This window comes from Heptranchias perlo, chromosome 6 (genome assembly GCF_035084215.1).
Source record: "Heptranchias perlo isolate sHepPer1 chromosome 6, sHepPer1.hap1, whole genome shotgun sequence".
Lineage (NCBI taxonomy): Eukaryota > Metazoa > Chordata > Chondrichthyes > Hexanchiformes > Hexanchidae > Heptranchias > Heptranchias perlo.
Genome location: NC_090330.1, coordinates 57,762,234 through 57,781,573, shown reverse-complemented (window position 1 = coordinate 57,781,573; position 19,340 = coordinate 57,762,234). Strand labels below are relative to the sequence as shown.

Sequence of the window (19,340 nt, the reverse complement as noted above, 5' to 3'; positions counted from 1 at the left end):
GCATGCGCAGTACCGTCGACGCGATGTAGGAGCTCCAGTTAAAGGGGCAGTCTCCCAAAGCCCCTCCTGCTGCAAGCAAGAGGTCTGGGAGAATGGCTCAACCAAGGGGAAAGGCTGCGCCCCGTTTTTCAGATCTGGCACTGCAGCTGATGCTGGAGGGCGTGAGGAGGAGGAGGGAAACACTCTTCCCTGAGGATGGGCGCAAGTTCCCTGCCGCCGCAACCAGGAAGGCATGGGCAGAGGTGGCGGCGGAGGTGAGCAGCAGGGGCAACACCCCAAGGACTTGGGAGCAGTGCCGCAAGCGCTTCAATGACCTGACTAGGTCTGGCAAGGTGAGTACACCAACGCACCCTCCCACATCCCGTCCCCACCATCACGCCAAGCAGATCACAACCCCCTCCTGCACAGCCACCACTGCGCTCCATCAGCAATCCTCACAGCCACTCATTCACCATCCTCGCCGTGCACGCAAGTACCCACCGTCCCTGACCCCACCCGAACACTACCACACACCCCAATCCCCATGCAATGGGATGGGCACGTGGCCCACACTTCCTCCCATCCGTTCCGCGCCACGCTCAACCCAACCACACCGATGCTCGATGCGTCTCACGATGCAAGACGCACCCACTCACACATCTGTGTTTTGCCTTCACAGGAGAAGAGGAGCAAGAACAACCGCGAAAGGGCACGCACCGGAGGTGGGCCGCCGCAAGTGGTGGAGCTCACCGACGCAGAGGTGGAGGCGCTCGACCTCGCCCGCACGCGACATTGCCTGTCGGTGGCCGATGGCGAGTGTGTCGCTGCCGAAATGGGCGGTAAGGGAAAGCTGACACTCAACACCCATGATCGCGAGTGACCGTATCATCACCTGCCATCAGGCGCACTGTCAAGTTGGTCCACATGCCTCAAAGTGCCCTCTGTTCTCTTGCAGGTGCGTCTTTGGATCAAGCGAGCATGGAGGGCGATTCCTCAGAGGACATGGCGGTCTCTGAGGGTGCATCGTCACATCAGAGCCAACCATCCACCAGCGCAGAGACACGCACCTCGGTGGGTCCCCCTCGCCAACTAGTTGGGGTAGCACTTGGTGAGTCACTGCGCACGAGTGAGCATGAGCAGACCCTGGTGGCAGGGGCAGCCGCGGAGGGTCCGCGACGGAGGGAGCACTCATCTCCAGGCTCTGCTCAGCCGGACCCAGATGCTGAACCCAGGGGGCCACCAGAGAAAAGGAGAGTCGTCGAGGGCCACCAGCTAATTGCTGAGGTGCTGGCAGAGGTGCCGCGCGCATTGTCCACAATAGCGCAGGCGATGGAGGAGTCCACCTCCTGCATGTGGGCATTGGTGGCGCAGGCACAGGAGGGTACCGGCGACACAGTGTCGCGGGTAGGTGCGGGACTGTCTGCGGTGGAGGACAGGCTGGCCTCCCTCGAGCGTCACGCACAGCTCCACTTCGAGTCCTTGCAGGCCCTCACAACGTCTGTACGGATTCAGGGTGAGCAACATTCCGACGCCACCAACAGGCTGAGGGATACACTAGGGGTGGCCTTGCAAGGCCTCACACATGCCATCCAAACTGCCGTCCAGCAGGGTGGAAGGGGTGATGTGGGCCGAGGCCAAGAGAGGGATGATGGTGACCGGGGACATGGAAGCGGGGACGCCTCTCAAGGCGTCCCCACGTCCCACCCGTCGCCCACCTCTCAACCAGCACCCGCAATGGTGCCTCCTCTCCAGGTGGCCGAGTCTGCCCCTGCCCCGGTGCAGGAGGAGCAGTCTGTGGAGGTGCCCTCACGGGCACCGAAACCCAGGGGCCGTCCGCCAAAAGCATCTACCCGGTCAAGGCAAGAAGACGAGCAACCTGCCACTACCTCTGCTGGAGCCACAGGGGTAGCACCACGTAGGGGTTCCCGGAGAAGAATTCCAAAGGCCTTATAATCACAAAGGGAATACACCAGGGTGTTTATTATTTTGTACTTTGTTTCTTAAATGATGTCACATTCCACATATTAAATAGTCTATTCTCACCACTCCTGCCACCTCTCGTCCATTCTTCCGCGGCTTGTGCAGTAGTTGCGTTCCGTGGAGGCCATCATGACGGCGAACACCTGCTGCCACCCATTGGGCACACTGCTGTGGGTGCAGGATTACTGGCAGCACTCTTCAGTGGAGGGGGCTGGTATGGCCGCTCGCATGTGCAGGTGAGGAGATGCGAGCGCCTCGCAGTGTCTGACTCTAGGAGAACCGTTGACGTATGAGTGCGTCCCTGGCCCGGCGACCATCCCGGTGAGTCGCGGCTCGGCGCATGGGTCGTCCAACATCCTCGGGCGCGTCCTCCTCCTCCGCCTCCTCCTCCTCCTCCTCCTCCTCCTCCTCGCCCTCGCCTTCCTCAATGTGGGTGGCGGGTGTGGATGGGGCCTCCTCCAGCGGCACCCCTCTCTGTTGGGCCATGTTGTGCAGGGCACAGCAGACAACTATGATTCGTCCCACTCTGAATGGTGTGTATTGGAGCGCTCCCCCAGAACGATCAAGGCACCTGAAGCGCATCTTGAGAAGCCCTATGGTCTGCTCAATTGTAGACCTGGTAGCAGTGTGGCTGTCATTGTACCGACGCTCCGGCTCGGTGATGGGGTTCCTCAGAGGTGTCATGAGCCACGTGTGGAGGGGATACCCCTTGTCGCCGAGGAGCCAGCCGTTGCCGGCGTTGGGTGCCTGCAGGATGGGCGGGACGGCGGACTCCCTGAGGACGAAGGCATCGTGGCAGCTGCCGGGGTATCTGGCGCACACGTGTAGGAATCTCTGGCGGTGGTCACAGATGAGCTGGGCGTTCATGGAGTGATACCCCTTCCTGTTGATGAACAGCCCTGGCTCATGCGGAGGTGCCCGTATTGCGATGTGGGCGCAGTCGATTACACCCTGCACCCGTGGGAAGCCGGCCATGGCATGGAATCCAACCGCCCTCTCCATCTGGCTGCGCTCGTCCATGGCGAAGTTGATGTAGTGGGAGGCCCTGCGGAACAACCCATCGGTGACCTGCCTTATGCACTTGTGTGCAGAGGACTGACAGACCCCGGTGATGTCCCCGGTGGCACCCTGGAAGGAACCAGATGCGAAGAAGTTGAGGGCAGTGGTGACTTTGACGGCGACAGGTAAGAAGATGCTGCTTGGTCCATCAGGGAGCAGCTCGTCGTTAAGGAGGCTGCAGATGTCGGCGACTACCTGGCGATTGACTCTGAGCCTCCGTATGCACTGCTCCTCGGAGAGGTCCATGAAGCTGAGCCTCGCTCTGTACACCCTGTGCGGAGGGTAGTGCCTCCTGCGACGCATCTCTCTCTGCGGTTGCCCTCCCTCCTGCTGTGCAGGTGGGTGTGCCGCAGCACCGTGTTGGGGGGCCCCACCTCTCCGAGGCGGACGGCGTGGACTGTGAGGCTGCTGGGGCTGGTCATCCTGTTCGTCCTCCGACGATGTCAACGCACCACCCATCTGGCAGGTGTTGGTGTGAGGGGTTGTGCAGGGTAGGTGGGTGGGTCCTCGGACTGGGGCTGCGGTTTCGTGTCGGTCTGTCCTCTGGCTTGGCGGGGGTTGGTGGAGGGCAGGGGTTGCCCTATGTGACGCGGTGGCCTCCTGCGTGGGTGAGGGCGCTCCCCCGTGGAGCGCACCTTGGCACCTGGCACAGGCTGCTGGCTGCAACACGCCTGGTTTGAAGGGTCCTGTTTCCCCCAGTGTGGGAAACTGACTGCTTTGACCGTAAAATCCCACACTTCCTCTTTTGACAGCTGCTTCAGCTCATTAACTGACCACAACGAGCAAGTTAAGTGCTCTCAAGTGGAACCCCGCTGGCTTTAATTGCCTGCGGGATTCCCACCAGCGGGGCTTGCGCGCGCAGCCCCGCACGTCAGCGCGGTACCCGGAAGTGGCCGGGATTTCGTCCGAATCCGGTCACGTGATCGGAGATCGGGATTTTCGGGGCCCCCCCGCTGGAAACCCGCCGGAAACCCGACCCTAAAATCGAGCCCTACGTGTCTAATTTGTCACTTTACAGTGTAGTACAAAATAGCATATCTTTAATAATAATACATTCTACATGTTTTACAGAATTGTGGCTTGTATTGTAACTGAATTTTGAATGTCTGCAGATAATCACAGCACTATGAATGTTAATTCATTAGCAAAGTGCATTATAAATATTAATTTATTCATGTCTGAATATTTATGTTCGCTAGAATGCAACATAATAAAGAACAATCCCTTGATGCCAGTTACCTTTAATTATATCTCCCTAGGATTTGCAGCCTTGGTCAGATGAACAACCTGACCACATTAAAAAGGGGCTTTGTTACAGAAGCAACCCAGAGCATGATCTGCTGGATGTAAAAGCAGTGGAAGAGATGGGTTGCCTCATGTGCTGCTTGGGACGGAAGAGAAAATGATGATTTCCAGTGAATTAAATTTTTTTTAAAAAACCTTTCCTTTTGGTTTTTGCCTTGATATTTATATAAATTAAAAAATCTTAAATGCATTAACTTGAAAGTCCATATTTGTGGATATTTTACATTTCTGGAATCTAACTAAGAAAAGGAATGTATCATACAGTGCTTTTTATTATTCACTAATTGCTTGGCAGCCAAAACGTAATATTAGCTCTAAAATTCAAATTACATGATTCCACACTTTCAAAATATCTCCATCGCAACATACTACTTTTCTCCTTCCTGTTCTCTTTGATTTTTCATACTTTAACAGTGGCAGTTCTTAGTCCGGCTCCCAACAGCAATTTAATTATGTCTAGAAATCACATTTTCTGACAATAAGATGCATGGGCAAAAACTAGTGTCTATTGTTGTCCATAGCACAGGTGGAACCATTCTACAAACTATAAAGTGGGTCAACATAATAATCAAATGGTTGCACTACAACATGCAAATTGGCCAAATTAAAAAAACATGAAAAGCAAAAGCTTGAACCCGAAAAATTAGACGGTCAGAAGGACAAGACACCAAAAAGATGGCAAGAAAGTACAAATGAGTTGTTCAGCCTGTCCCTGGAATCATTCTTTAAAACAGTTAGTTAAAACACAAAACAAAGATTAAAAGCTAAAATGACTTTCTAGGCTTTTTAGTTAGTAGTTGATGGCTGTCTCTATAGAATTTGCTTTAAATATGCTGAGGCGGCTGAGTATATACACAAATCAACTGTTCTGTTTCCCTGTAATAAAAAATTATTGGGTCCCCCAAGATCTAATTTTTCAAGAAAAAAAACACAAATAAATCAATTGTGACTTTGTTCCTCCTGTGGTATATGACCAGGTTAATTTGCTTAAATGTAGCAATACCCTAGGACTTGTGGTACATCCTACTTATACAACAGACAAATTATTTTAGTTTTTTAAAAAAAGTCTCAAACATTTGTATTGGAAATGGAGGCTATAACAAATGTTTGAGACTTTAAAAATGGAGGTCATACATATTGATGTGCAAAGAGTAACATAGCAGTTGCATATCCTGGTTATGCAGATCTATGGCAGTTGAGATTATGGGTAATTGTATTGGGCCCGATATTAGGAGGGCGGCGGGTTCGCGCCCAGTGAAATCGGGGTGCTCCGCACGCAATCGCAGGCTAATTGAAGCCACTTACCTTTGCTTCCGGGTTTTGCACTGGAAAGCTGCGCAGCGGGCGGACTGCGCATGCACAGCATAGGCTGTCAGCTGGAGGAGCCCTATTTAAAGGGGCAGTCCTCCACTGACTGATGCTGCAGAAAATAGGAAAAATTACAGCATGGAGCAGCCCAGGGGGAAGGCTAGTCCCAGGTTTAATGATGCCTCACTCCAGGTCTTATTGGATGGGGTGAGGAGGAGGGGGAGGACAGAGATCTCCCCCCCCTCCCCCGGCGGGCGGGAGGAAGCGGCCTGCCTCTGCCACCAAGAAGGCCTGGCTCGAGGTGGCAGAGGAGGTCACCTGCACCACCAACATATCGCCCACCTGCATACAGTGCAGGAGGCGCTTCAATGACCTAAGTAGGTCAGCCGAAGTGAGCACACTTACTCATTCCCCTACACTCCGTCTGCCACATCACCACCCCCACCCCACATCTGCTTCTGCACTGCCAACATTACTCTGTCACATCACTCCTCACACCCACTCAAACCTCATCCTCATCTTACCTGCACTTACTCACCTCGCCAGTACTCATCCCGCCACTACCACTCAACCCAATCCTCATACAATCTCATGGCTCTATCTCATACTCACCCTCTGATTAATCTCTTTCACAGTCAGCCTCACTCAACCTGCCACTATCTGTGCTGCAGCCACAGGGCATGCATCACATATGTGCAGTAGGAATCGTAAGGCAAACGTGTCGTGAGCATGAAGGGGATGCACAAGAGTGTTTGAGGATTTGTCATGGTTTTTACTTATATTTAATTTCTGATCAACTCACATCACATATTATATTGTCACCACTACTGCCACATCTTTGCGAATCTTGTCTGGTTTGTGCAATAATGCCCTTTCCTGAGGATCACTATGAAAACCCACAACTGATGCCACCCATTGTGTCACTGCAGAGTGGGTGTAGGTGTATTTACAGGGCTCTTTTGTGCAAGCGACTGAGAGACGTCGGCGATGTCCCCGGTGGCACCCTGGAAGGATGCGAAGGAGAAGTTGTTGAGGGCAGTGGTGACTTTGACAGTGACAGGTAAGAAGATGGTGCTCGGGCCAGCCGGGAGCAGCTCGGCATGAAGGAGGCTGCAGATGTCCACGACTACATGTCGAGTGACTCTGAGCCTCCGTGTGCACTGCTGCTCAGAGAGGTCCAGGAAGCTGAGCCTCAGTCCGTAGACCCTGTGGTGAGGGTAGTGCCTTCTGCGACACATCTCTCTCTGCAGTTGCCCTCCCTCCTGCTGTGCAGGTGGATGTGTCACAGCACTGTGTTGTGGGGCTCCACGTGTCAGAGGTGGACGGCGAGGCTGGTGATGCTGTTCGTCCTCCGAGGAGGTCATGACTGCAGCTACGGCGGCCCCCATCCGGAAGATGTACATTTGAGGGGGTCCGCAAGGTAGGTAAGTGTGTCTGGACACCGGGGTAAGTGTGCAAGTTGGTGAATTTTATTGTTAGGAGGTGGTGGAGGCCAAACTTTGTCCCAAGTGACAGAGTGGCCTCCTGCAATGAGTGAGGGTCTCCACCCCCCACCTGTCAAATGGACCGTTGCAGCTGCCACAGGCTGATGGCTGCAACACGTCCATTTCAACTGGGAGTGTTTCCCCCAGTATAGGAAACTGTCCCAGTTGATCTGAAAATCCCACCCTTCCTAAAATATCAGGTCAATCAGGTCTGTAAATGACCTGAAATATCTGATTAATTACTTGAAGTGGCAACCCGCCGGCTTTAATTGCCGGCGGGAGTCCCACATGCGGGGGCTGCGCGCGCATGTCAGCGCGTCACTGGGGAACCCGGAAGTGGGCAGATTGGATCCGGGCTCTGGACCCGCCCGGGAATCCCCGATTTTCGCAGCCCCCCCCCCGCCACGAACGCACCCGGTCGGGGATGCGAAAATCGAGCCCGTTATGTTTAAATGTTGAAGAGATTGACTTGATTTGCTACTGTTTGCTAAGTTTTTTTTTTAAAATTTCGTGTGTTTTAAGCGTTTCATTGTAGTTATCAACCAAAATGTCTTTCTTCTGCAAAACTCTCACAATCTTGGACTATAACTTTGCAATAGTTTATCAGGCAGTCACTTAAGATTCTTTTGCCCCACAATGGTCCTTTATTAGTGCTAATCATATACTAATATTTGATGTAACAAAAAGGGAAATCTTTCCACCTTCAATAATATTTAGTTATAGCTAGACCCACATGCTTTAACATTCTACTATTTCTAAATTTCCTCCAAACTGTTTACAAGGAGTTAAAAAAAATAGCAGCCAAGGGTGACTCATAGAATCATAGAAGGTTACAGCACGGAAGGAGGCCATTCGGCCCATCAAGTCCACGCCAGCTCTATGCACGAGCAATCCAGCTTGTCCCACTGCCCCGCCCTATCCCCAGCACATTTTTCCTTTTCAAGTACTTGTCCAGTTCCCTTTTGAAGGCCATGATTGAATCTGCCTCCACCACTCCCTCAGGCAGTGCATTCCAGATCCTAACCACTCGCTGTGTAAAAATGTTTTTCATCATATCACCTTCTTTTGCCAATCACCTTAAATCTATGCATTCTGGTTCTTGACCCTTCCGCCAATGGGAACAGTTTCTCTCTATCTACTCTGTCTAGACAGAGGTTGTAGAACAGGGAAGAAGTGAAGTGTAGAAATGGGGAAATAGTAATAGGGGACAGCCACAGCTCAAAGTCCTGAATGTTGAGTTTCCTCCGAAGTGCCAGGGTAAGGGATATAACAGAGCAAGTGCAAAAGATTTTGGATAGGGAATAGGAATAGTCATGTTGGAATCAATTACATAGGAAGGAATAAAACAGAGGTCCTGAGGAGCTTCAGGAATTAGGAGCGAGATTAAAGGGCTGACCTCAAGGTTACATATAAGTTTACAGTACATAAGGAGACCATTCTGTGCATCCTGTCTGTTCCAGCTCTTTGCTCGCACAATCCAAAACTAATCCCATAGCTCCATTCTCTCCCTCTTGCCCTGTATCTTCCTCTGCTTCATATATTTCTCCTAACCTCCCTTTTTTCCTTTTAGTGAGAATTTTAAATTGCTGACCCCTCACTGACTCCCTTAACAGAGAAAATAACGTTTCCCTATTTACCTTATTAAAACCTTTTATTATTTTAAAAACTCTTCCTCAGTTTTTCCTTCCAAACCTGTGGGAAAGCACCTAGCTTCAACTCTTGGCCTTCATCAACACAGCTAAAATAAACAAACAGTCTGGGACAGCGGAAAAGTGAATTTGCATCTCACAATTTTATGATGCTATGCAGCACTGCTCCAATGTAGTGTACTACCTCTACATAATCTGTATTGCAAGTTTAATACTACAATGATTTTCCAGCAATAACATGTATAACTAAAAATAAACTAACTCTTCCAATAAATTGTGAGGTATAGCAGCTTCAGCACACGTAATGGGAGTATTATCATAAATATAGCATACGAGATGCTAATTTCCAAAGACTGTCAATAAGCAAGGTAGATTTAGTACATAGTGCAAAATATACATCCCAGATGATATGTAAAAAAATTAAGCCTAGATGTTTATAACAAAATACTAGTAATACAGATACCTTGTTTGACGTGATGGTTGTCTCTCATGGTTAAACAAGAGTTGCGTTAAAATAAAAACACATTTTAAATGGATAAAGTACAATTGCATATTGCTACTAGACTTTACAGAATTTTAGCCAGTTACTTAGCCACTTGAGCACCGGAGACCTTTAGGGGTTGCACTTATCAAGGAGTTTGACAACAAATGGTTTTCTTTTAGAACTGCCGTACATAAAATTGTAGCCTGAAATTTCTTTACATCTATTAACATTAAGTTCAAGTTGACCTATGCAGTCAAATCTTATGTACTGGTAGGGAATGAGGCACCTTGCAAATCAAAGCTGTGAAGCTGAAGGAATAATGGGCGCTAAATTGGGCTGTGTAGCGCCGAAACAACGGGCGCTGCACGGCCTCTCCGACATCCAAGATGGCGTCTTAGATGCGCACGCACATTTCCAGCGTGACGTGCGCCAGACGCCATCTTGGTATAGGAGTTAGCGCAGGCGCAGATAACAAACGCTGGAATCATGTGAAGTAGGGAGAAAATGGCTTCAATCAGTGTGCAACGCTGATTTAAAGTGATAAGTCCCAAAATGGTGTCTAACACTCAACTCAACGCATAGTCTTAACCCCGACCATCTGATCGTGTCTTAAGGACCCTCACCAGCGCTATTTAAAAGGGATCATGCAGGATTTACAGGTTAGTTGCTAGATTATTGCTTCTGGCTGCCAAGACATTTGTAACTGTTTTTGGAGGTCCTCTAGACTTGAATACTACGACGCAGGGACATAGCCTAACAATTAGAGCCAGGACGTGCAGGAATGAAGTTAGGAAATGCTTCTACACGCAAAGGGTGGGAGGCGTTTGGAACACTCATCTGCAGACGACAGTTGATGCTAGCTCACTTGTGAAAGTTAAATCTGAGATTGATTGATTTCTGTGAACCAAGGTTATTAGGGGATATGGGGGTAAGGCAGTATATGGAGCTAGGTCACAGGTCCACCATGATTTCATTGAATGGTGGAACAGGCTTGAGGGGCTAAATGCCACTGCCACTTGCTGCCTTCTCCTGCAAGAAAGCGGGACATGTGTCTGAATGATGTGCCTGTCATGGTTGAATAGCTGCCAGTGTGTGGCCTGTAAGTTGTGGGTGGACGGCTTGAAACAGTGGTAATGTGTAAGGGTGACAGGAAGCATCTGATTGAAAGAGTTGAGTACCGATGGAAAGAGTTTGTTGGTATGTGGGTGATGGGGGGTTTGGTGCATGGTGCAGTTGGTAGGAGACGCCACTAGACAGTTGACCTCACTCACCTTGACCACTCATGTCAAAGCATTGAACCTGTTCCTGCCCTGCATCCATGTTCATGATGCTGTGCGACTGGCATTGACTTCGTTCCCCGCTGCCTCCCACTACCTTTTGGATATATGTCTGGAGGGCCTCTTGCCGCCACCCCCCCCGCAACTCCGTTGCGGATATAGGATGTCCCTCCTTCTGTCCACCTCTTGCACCAAGGTCTCTAGTGCATCAGCAGAGATACACGCAATCCAACTCAGATCGGCAGATTGGTTAGGTTTGGTGTGCAGATTGTAGGATGTGGGATTTAGTAGTACGCAACCTTTATTCAATGTTTTAACATAACTCATCAGAGTGTAAACATAGGGATGTAACCTGCAGCTGTGTTTCACGTGTGCGATGTCTGATCTCCGTTCAGACAGTAGGCTGTTATTGTCATCAAATAACAGGTACCAGCTACCTTTAAGAGATTTCTAAGAAACATCCTCCCTTTAAGAGATTGAGCTCCCTCTGGTGGTGGAAAGTGCAAATTGCATTGATTCCACGTGCAAAGCCTGGAAAGGAACGCTGATTGCAGGCAAGTCCTCGGGTAGGTCCAAACTTGCGTCCTGCCTGCGCAGGGTCCAATTGGTGCAGGGTAATAGCACATCACGCTACCTACGCCCAAAAACGGCTCCTATCGAACATTTCCCCCAATGTTTTAGATATTTTACCTGAGAAAATGCTTGGATTTCATTCAATTCATTTTTGGTGGTCCGGTTTTCAACTGGAATTTCCTGTTCTTGTGGATCAATTGATTCATCATCTACTAAAGTTGAATCATTCAGTGTCAACTGTGTCAGTTCAGGTTCTTCCATAATCCCAACATCTGACTCAATCTCCTAAGACAATAAATTAGAAAATGGACCATTACTACTCCCTGACAATAGTAGAATATATATTACAAAGAAAAATCCCAAGAACTTGGCTCATAAAAATGAACTAAATTGAGAAGAGAACAAAGTGAGCAGGAGGGAAAAAGGGAAAAGCAGAAGTGGGAGACGGGGCGTAAAAGTTATTTATGGGGGCTTTTAAAGCAGCAAATGAGTTGGCAAAGTGAAGCAATCTAGGGAGTTCCAGAGGACAGGCAATAGTGGCTGAAACTATGGCCTCTGGAACATAGGAAGTGGGGAACAAGGAGTGATCCTTTAGTGGAGGAACAAAATGGTCCATGTTGGGGTATATGCTACAAGGAGGTTGTAGTCAAGTTGGGCAAGTTTGTGAAGCGATTTGAAAACAAGACTAACCCATCTGGGACACTAGTGGTGCATGTCATAATGGGAATAATGAGAATGCAGAGTTTTATGCCTTCGTATTAGTTGTGGATGAGTACCCTTTTCTACATTAGTGTAAATCTTTCCAACTCTCACATCACATCCCATATCAGGAAAGATTGAACAGCCTGGGACTCTTTTCTCTCGAATATAGACCAAGAAGTGACCTGATAGAAGTCTTTAAAATTATGAAAGGGTTCGATAGGGTAGATGCAGAGAAGATGTTTCCACCTATGGGGAGTCCAAAACTAGGGGCCATAAATGTAAGATAGTCACTAATAAATCCAATAAGGAATTCAGGAGCAACTTCTTTATTCAGAGTGGCAAGAATGTGGAACTCGCTACCACAAGGAGTAGTTGTGGCAAATAGCATGGATGCATTTAAGGGGAAGCTGATCAAGAATCAAGGGGAAACTGATTAAGAGTTATTAAACTGTGCTCACAGGAGATTTCAGATACATTTGATTGTATTAAATCATAAATTCCCCTCCAAGTCACACACCATCCCGACTTGGAAATATATCGCCGTTCCTTCATTGTCGCTGGGTCAAAATCCTGGAACTCCCTTCCTAACAGCACTGTGGGAGAACCGTCACCACACGGACTGCAGCGGTTCAAGAAGGCGGCTCACCACCACCTTCTCGAGGGCAATTAGGGATGGGCAATAAATGCTGGCCTCGCCAGCAACGCCCACATCCAGTGAACGAATAGAAAAAAAAAATTTAATACATTCAAATTCAATTTATGAATGTATTCTTAAACGGAAAACTTAAACAATTTAAAATTACTACCAATGTGAGTGCAGCTCTTTTTGTCAGATTTTGACTATTTGGCATCCAATATATTTTGCCAATCATGAATTATGTGGTCCACTAGTGTCAAAATAATACACTTTCAGAGCCAGATAAGTAATGCTTATACTATGAGTGTTATTCTTCACTTTTTAAAATGTGTGTGCGCTAAATTGGGCCGTGTAGCGCCCATTGTTACGGCGCTACACGGCCTCTCTGACATCCAAGATGGTGTCTTGGATGCGCACGTATGTTTCCTGCGAGACGTGCACTGATACCATCTTGGAATAGGAATTTGCGCAGGTGCAGGTGCAGATAACGAATGCTGGAATCATGTAGAGTAAGGAGAAAATGGCTTCAATCAGTGCACCTCAACTCTATTTTCCAGCCTTTGCTCCAAATCCCTTGATATCCTTACCCAACAATAAGAAGGAATGTGGCAGGATCAATCTCAGGTCACTCAATAGAAAATAAGGGGACAATGTGATCCCTTAGAGAAAATACTGATTCTATGCTTTTCAGTTCGAATTAGTACAAAAATTATTCTGTGGATGTCATAGTCCATGTATCAACAGCAATTATAACATTTTAGGTTCCTTATTCACTTATGAAACTTGCACTATATGTTACATATAGTGATGTACTATATGTAACATCTTTAATTTTTGTCAAACTATAAAATACCATTTTAAGTAACTTATCCAGAATTGGGGACATTCGCTGATGACTGCAGAGTGTTCGGTTCCATTCGCAACCCCTCAGATAATGAAGCAGTCCGTGCCTGCATGCAGCAAGACCTGAACAACATCCAGGCTTGGGCTGGTAAGTGACAAGTAACATGCGCGCCAGACAATGACCATCTCCAACAACAGAGAGAGAGAGAGAGAGAGAGAGAGAAAAACTCCCCTTGACATTCAACAGTATTACCATCGCCGAATCCCCCATCAACATCCTGGGGGTCACCATTGACCAGAAAGTAGGGTACGGTAGCATAGTGCTTATGTTACTGGACTCGTAATCCGGAGTCATGAGTTCAAATCCCGCCATGACAGCTGGGGAATTTAAATTCATTTAATTAAATAAAATCTGGAATTTTAAAAAAACACAGTATTATTAATGGTGGCCATGAAACTACCGGATTGTCGTAAAAATCCATCTGGTTCACTATTGTCCTTTAGGGAAGGAAACCTGCCGTCATTAGCCGGTCTGGCCTATATGTGACTCCAGACCCACAGCAATGTGGTTGACTCTTAATTGCCCTCTGAAATGGTCCAGCAAGCCACTCAGTTGTAAAATCTCGCTAAAAAAAGTCACAATAAGAACAAAATCGGACGGACCACTAGGCATCGGACACGACAACAAAGGCAAACCAAGCCCAGTTGGCCCTGCAAAGTCCTCCTCACGAACATCTGGGGACTTGTTCCAAAATTGAGAGAGCTGTCCGACAGTCAAGCCACAGCCTGACATGGTCATACTCATAGAATCATACCTTTCAGCCAACGTCCCAGACTCTTCCATCACCATCCCTCGGTATGTCCTGTCCCACCAGCAGGACAGACCCACCAGAGGTGGCGATACAGTCAGGAGAGAGTGGCCCTGGGAATCCTCAACATTGATTCCGGACCCCATGAAATCTCATGGCATCAGGTCAAACATGGGCAAGGAAACCTCTTGCAGATTACCACCTACTGTTCTCCCTCAGCTGATGAATCAGTCCTCCTCCATGTTGAGTACCACTTGGACGAAGCACTGAGGGTAGCAAGGGCACAGAATGTACTCTGGGTGGGGGACTTCAATCTCCATCACCAAGAGTGGCTCAGTAGCACCACTACTGACCGAGCTGGCCGAGTCCTAAAGGACATAGCTGCCAGACTGGGCCTGTGGCAGGTGGTGAGCGAACCAACACGAGGGAAAAACCTACTTGACCTCGTCCTCACTAATCCACCTGTCGCAAATGCATCGGTCAATGACAGTATTGGTAGGAGTGACCACCGCACAGTCCTCGTGGAGACCAAGTCCCGTCTTCACACTGAGGACACCAACCAACGTGTTGTGTGGCACTACCACCTTGCTAAATGGGATAGATTCAGAACAGATCTAGCAGCTCAAAACTGGGCATCCATGAGGCGCTGTGGGCCATTAGCAGCAGCAGAATTGTATTCCAGCACAATCTGTAACCTCATGGCCCGGCATATTCCTCACTCTACCATTACCAACAAGCCAGGGGATCAACCCTGGTTCAATGAGGAGTGTAGAACAGCATGCCAGGAGCAGCACCAGGCGTACCGAAAAATGAGGTGCCAACCTGGTGAAGCTACAACTCAAGACTACATGCATGCTAAACAGTGGAAGTAACATGCTAGAGACAGAGTTAAGCGATTCCACAACCAACGGATCAGATCAAAGCTCTGCAGTCCTGCCACATCCAGTCGTGAATGGTGGTGGACAATTAAACAACTAGCGGGAGGAGGAGGCTCAGTAAACATCCCCATCCTCAATGATGGCGGAGTCCAGCACGTGAGTGCAAAAGACAAGGCTGAAGTGTTTGCAACCATCTTCAGCCAGAAATGCCGAGTGGATGATCCATCTCGGCCTCCTCCCAATATCCCCACCATCACAGAAGCCAGTCTTCAGCCAATTCGATTCACTCCATGTGATATCAAGAAACGGCTCAGTGCACTGGATACAGCAAAGGCTATGGGCCCCGACAACATCCCGGCTGCATAGTGCTGAAGACTTGTGCTCCAGAACTAGCCGCGCCTCTAGCCAAACTGTTCCAGTACAGCTACAACACTGGCATCTACCCGACAATGTGGAAAATTGCCCAGGTATGTCCTGTTCACAAAAAGCAGGACAAAACCAATCCGGCCAATTACCACCCCATCAGGCTACTCTCAATCATCAGCAAAGTGATGGAAGGTGTCATCGACAGTGCTATCAAGCGGCACTTACTCACCAATAACCTGCTCACCGATGCTCAGTTTGGGTTCCACCAGGACCACTCAGCTCCAGAAACATGGACAAAAGAGCTGAATTCCAGAGATGAGGTGAGAGTGACTGCCCTTGACATCAAGGCAGCACTTGACCGACTGTGGCACCAGGAGCCCTAGTAAAATTGAAGTCAATGGGAATCAGAGGGTAAACTCTCCAGTGGCTGGTGTCATACCTAGCACAAAGGAAGATGGTAGTGGTTATTGGAGGCCAATCATCTCAGCCCCAGGACATTGCTGCAGGAGTTCCTCAGGGCAGTGTCCAAGGCCCAACCATCTTCAGCTGCTTCATCAATGACCTTCCCTCCATCATAAGGTCAGAAATGGGGATGTTCACTGACGATTGCACAGTGTTCAGTTCCATTCGCAACCCCTCAGATAATGAAGCAGTCCGTGCCCGTATGCAGCAAGACCAAGACAACATCCAGGCTTGGGCTGATAAGTGGCAAGTAACATTCACACCAGACAAGTGCCAGGCAATGACCATCTCCAACAAGAGAGTCTAACCACCACCCCTTGACATTCAACAGCATTATCATAGCCAAATCCCCCACATTTAACATCCTGGGGGTCACCACTGACCAGAAACTTAATTGGACCAGCCACATAAATACTGTTGCTACAAGAGCAGGTGAAAGGTTGGGTATTCTGCGGCGAGTGACTCACCTCCTGACTCCCCAAAGCATTTCCACCATCTACAAGGCACAAGTCAGGAGTGTGATGGAATATTCTCCACTTGCCTGGATGGGTGCAGCTCCAACAACACTCAAGAAGCTTGACACCATCCAGGACAAAGCAGCCCGCTTGATTGGCACCCCACCCACCACCTTAAACGTTCACTCCCTTCACCACCGGCGCACTGTGGCTGCAGTGTGTACCATCCACAGGATGCACTGCAGCAACTCGCCAAGGCTTCTTCGACAGCACCTCCCAAACCTGCGACCTCTACCACCTAGAAGGACAAGGGCAGCAGGCACATGGGAACAACACCACTTGCACATTCCCCTCCAAGTCACACACCATCCTGATTTGGAAATATATTGCCGTTCAGTCATCGTCGCTGGGTCAAAATCCTGGAACTCCCTTCCTAATAGCACTGTGGGAGAACTTTCATCACACGGACTGCAGCAGTTCAAGAAGGCGGCTTACCACCATCTTCTCAAGGGCAATTAGGGATGACACAAAGATTGGTGGCATTAAGAACATAAGAAATAGGAGCAGGAGTTGGCCAATCGGCCCCTCAAGCCTGCTCCGCCATTCAATAAGATCATGGCTGATCTGATCCTAACCTCAAATCTAAATTCATGTCCAATTTCCTGCCCGCTCCCCGTAACCCCTAATTCCCTTTACTTCTAGGAAACTGTCTATTTCTGTTTTAAATTTATTTAATGATGTAGCTTCCACAGCTTCCTGGGGCAGCAAATTCCACAGACCTACTACCCTCTGGGTGAAGAAGTTTCTCCTCATCTCAGTTTTGAAAGAGCATCCCCTTATTCTAAGGTTATGCCCCCTAGTTCTAGTTTCACCCATCCTTGGGAACATCCTTACCGCATCCACCCGATCAAGCCCCTTCACAATCTTATATGTTTCAATAAGATCGCCTCTCATTCTTCTGAACTCCAATGAGTAGAGTCCCAATCTACTCAACCTCTCCTCATATGTCCGCCCCCTCATCCCCGGGATTAACCGAGTGAACCTTCTTTGTACTGCCTCGAGAGCAAGTATGTCTTTTCTTAAGTATGGACACCAAAACTGTATGCAGTATTCCAGGTGCGGTCTCACCAATACCTTATATAACTGCAGCAATACCTCCCTGTTTTTATATTCTATCCCCCTAGCAATAAAAGCCAACATTCCGTTGGCCTTCTTGATCACCTGTTGCATCTGCATACTAACTTTTTGATTTTCTTGCACTAGGACACCCAGATCACATTGTGAGCTGTGTGTATGAAAACATAAAATTACAAAGGGATATTGATAGATTCGGTGAATGGCCAAAACCGTGGCAGATGGAATTCAATGTAGATAAATGTGAGGTCATCCACTTTGGATCAAAAAAGGATAGAAAAGGGTATTTACTAAACGGTAAAAAGTTTAAAAACAGTGGATGTCCAAAGGAACTTAGGGGTTCAGGTACATAGATCATTGAAGTGTCATGAACAGGTGCAGAAAATAATCAATAAGGCTAATGGAATGCTGGCCTTTATATCTAGAGGACTAGAGTACAAGGGGGCAGAAGTTATGCTGCAGCTATACAAAACCCTGGTTAGACCACACCTGGAGTACTGTGAGCAGTTCTGGGCACCGCACCTTCGGAAGGACATACTGGCCTTGGAGGGAGTGCAGTGTCGGTTTACTAGAATGATACCCGGACTTCAAGGATTAAGTTACGAGGAGAGATTACACAAATTGGGGTTGTATTCTCTAAAGTTTAGAAGGTTAAGGGGTGATCTGATTGAAGTTTATAAGATATTCAGGGGAACAGATAGGGTGGATAGAGAGAAACTAGTTCCACAGGTTGGGGATTCTCGGAGTAGGGGGCAGAGTCTAAAAATTAGAGCCAGACCTTTCAGGAGTGAGATTAGAAAACATTTCTACACACAAAGGGTGGTACAAGTTTGGAACTCTCTTCCGCAAACGGCAATTGATACTAGCTCAATTGCTAAATTTAAATGTGAGATAGATAGCTTTTTGGCAACCAAAGGTATTACGGGATATGGGCCAAAGGCAGGTATATGGAGCTAGATCACAGATCAGCCATGATCTTATCAAATGGCGGAGCAGGCACGAGGGGCTGAATGGCCTACTCCTGTTCCTACGTTCCTATGGATGGGCAATAAATGCTGGCCTCGCCAGCGACGCCCACATCCCATGACCGAATTAAAAAAAGTGGACCATCCACATAAACAAATACTGTGGCTACAAGAGCAGGTCAGAGGCTGGGTATTCTGCGAGTGACTCACCTCCTGACCTTTACACCATCTACAAGGCACAAGTCAGGAGTGTGATGGAATACTCTCCACTTGCCTGGATGAGTGCAGCTCCAAAAACCCTCAAGAAGCTCGACACCATTCAGGACAAAGCAGCCCGCATCTTAAACATTGGCACCCCATCCACCATCTTAAACATTCACCCCCTCCAATACCGGCGTACCGTGGATGCAGTGTGTACCATCTACAAGATGCACTGCAGCAACTTGCCGAGGCTTCTTCGACAGCACCTCCCAAATCCGCGACCTCCACCACCTAGAAGGACAAGGGCAGCAGGTGCATGGGAACAACACCACCTGCACGTTCCCCTCCAAGACACACACCATCCTGACTTGGAAATAGATCACCATTCCTTCATCGTCGCTGGGTCAAAATCCTGGAACTCCCTTCCTAACAGCACTGTGGGAGAACCTACACCACACAGTTCAAGGCGGCAGCTCACCACCATCTTCTCAAGGGCAATTAGGGATGTCCAATAAATTCTGGCCTTGCCAGCGACGCTTACATCCCATGAATGATTTAAAAAAAACAATTTCATACCCAACATAGGCATTAAATAAAGTTATAAATCCAATTTTTATAATTACAGTAAAGTCTATCTTTACCGTAAAAACTGAAACATGCATCTCAAAGATCGGAAAAAATAATTTGATAGGATGGTAATAGATATTAATGGAGGGGAATGTCCAGTGAGTTATCACATGGTATTTTTAAAAAATCTCCATGGCCTGCGTTCAAACTCCATTCAGGGCAA

General features: G+C 48.4%; 1 protein-coding gene across 1 annotated transcript in view; it reads right to left on the bottom strand.

Moving 5' to 3' along the window:
* cep295 (centrosomal protein 295) overlaps nucleotides 1–19,340 on the bottom strand; it is a 133,198-nt gene that overhangs the window by 20,252 nt on the left and 93,606 nt on the right. The window contains exon 25 of the mRNA XM_067986347.1: nucleotides 11,216–11,383. Coding sequence (XP_067842448.1) covers nucleotides 11,216–11,383 — 168 coding nt within the window. The remainder of the gene's footprint in view (nucleotides 1–11,215; nucleotides 11,384–19,340) is intronic.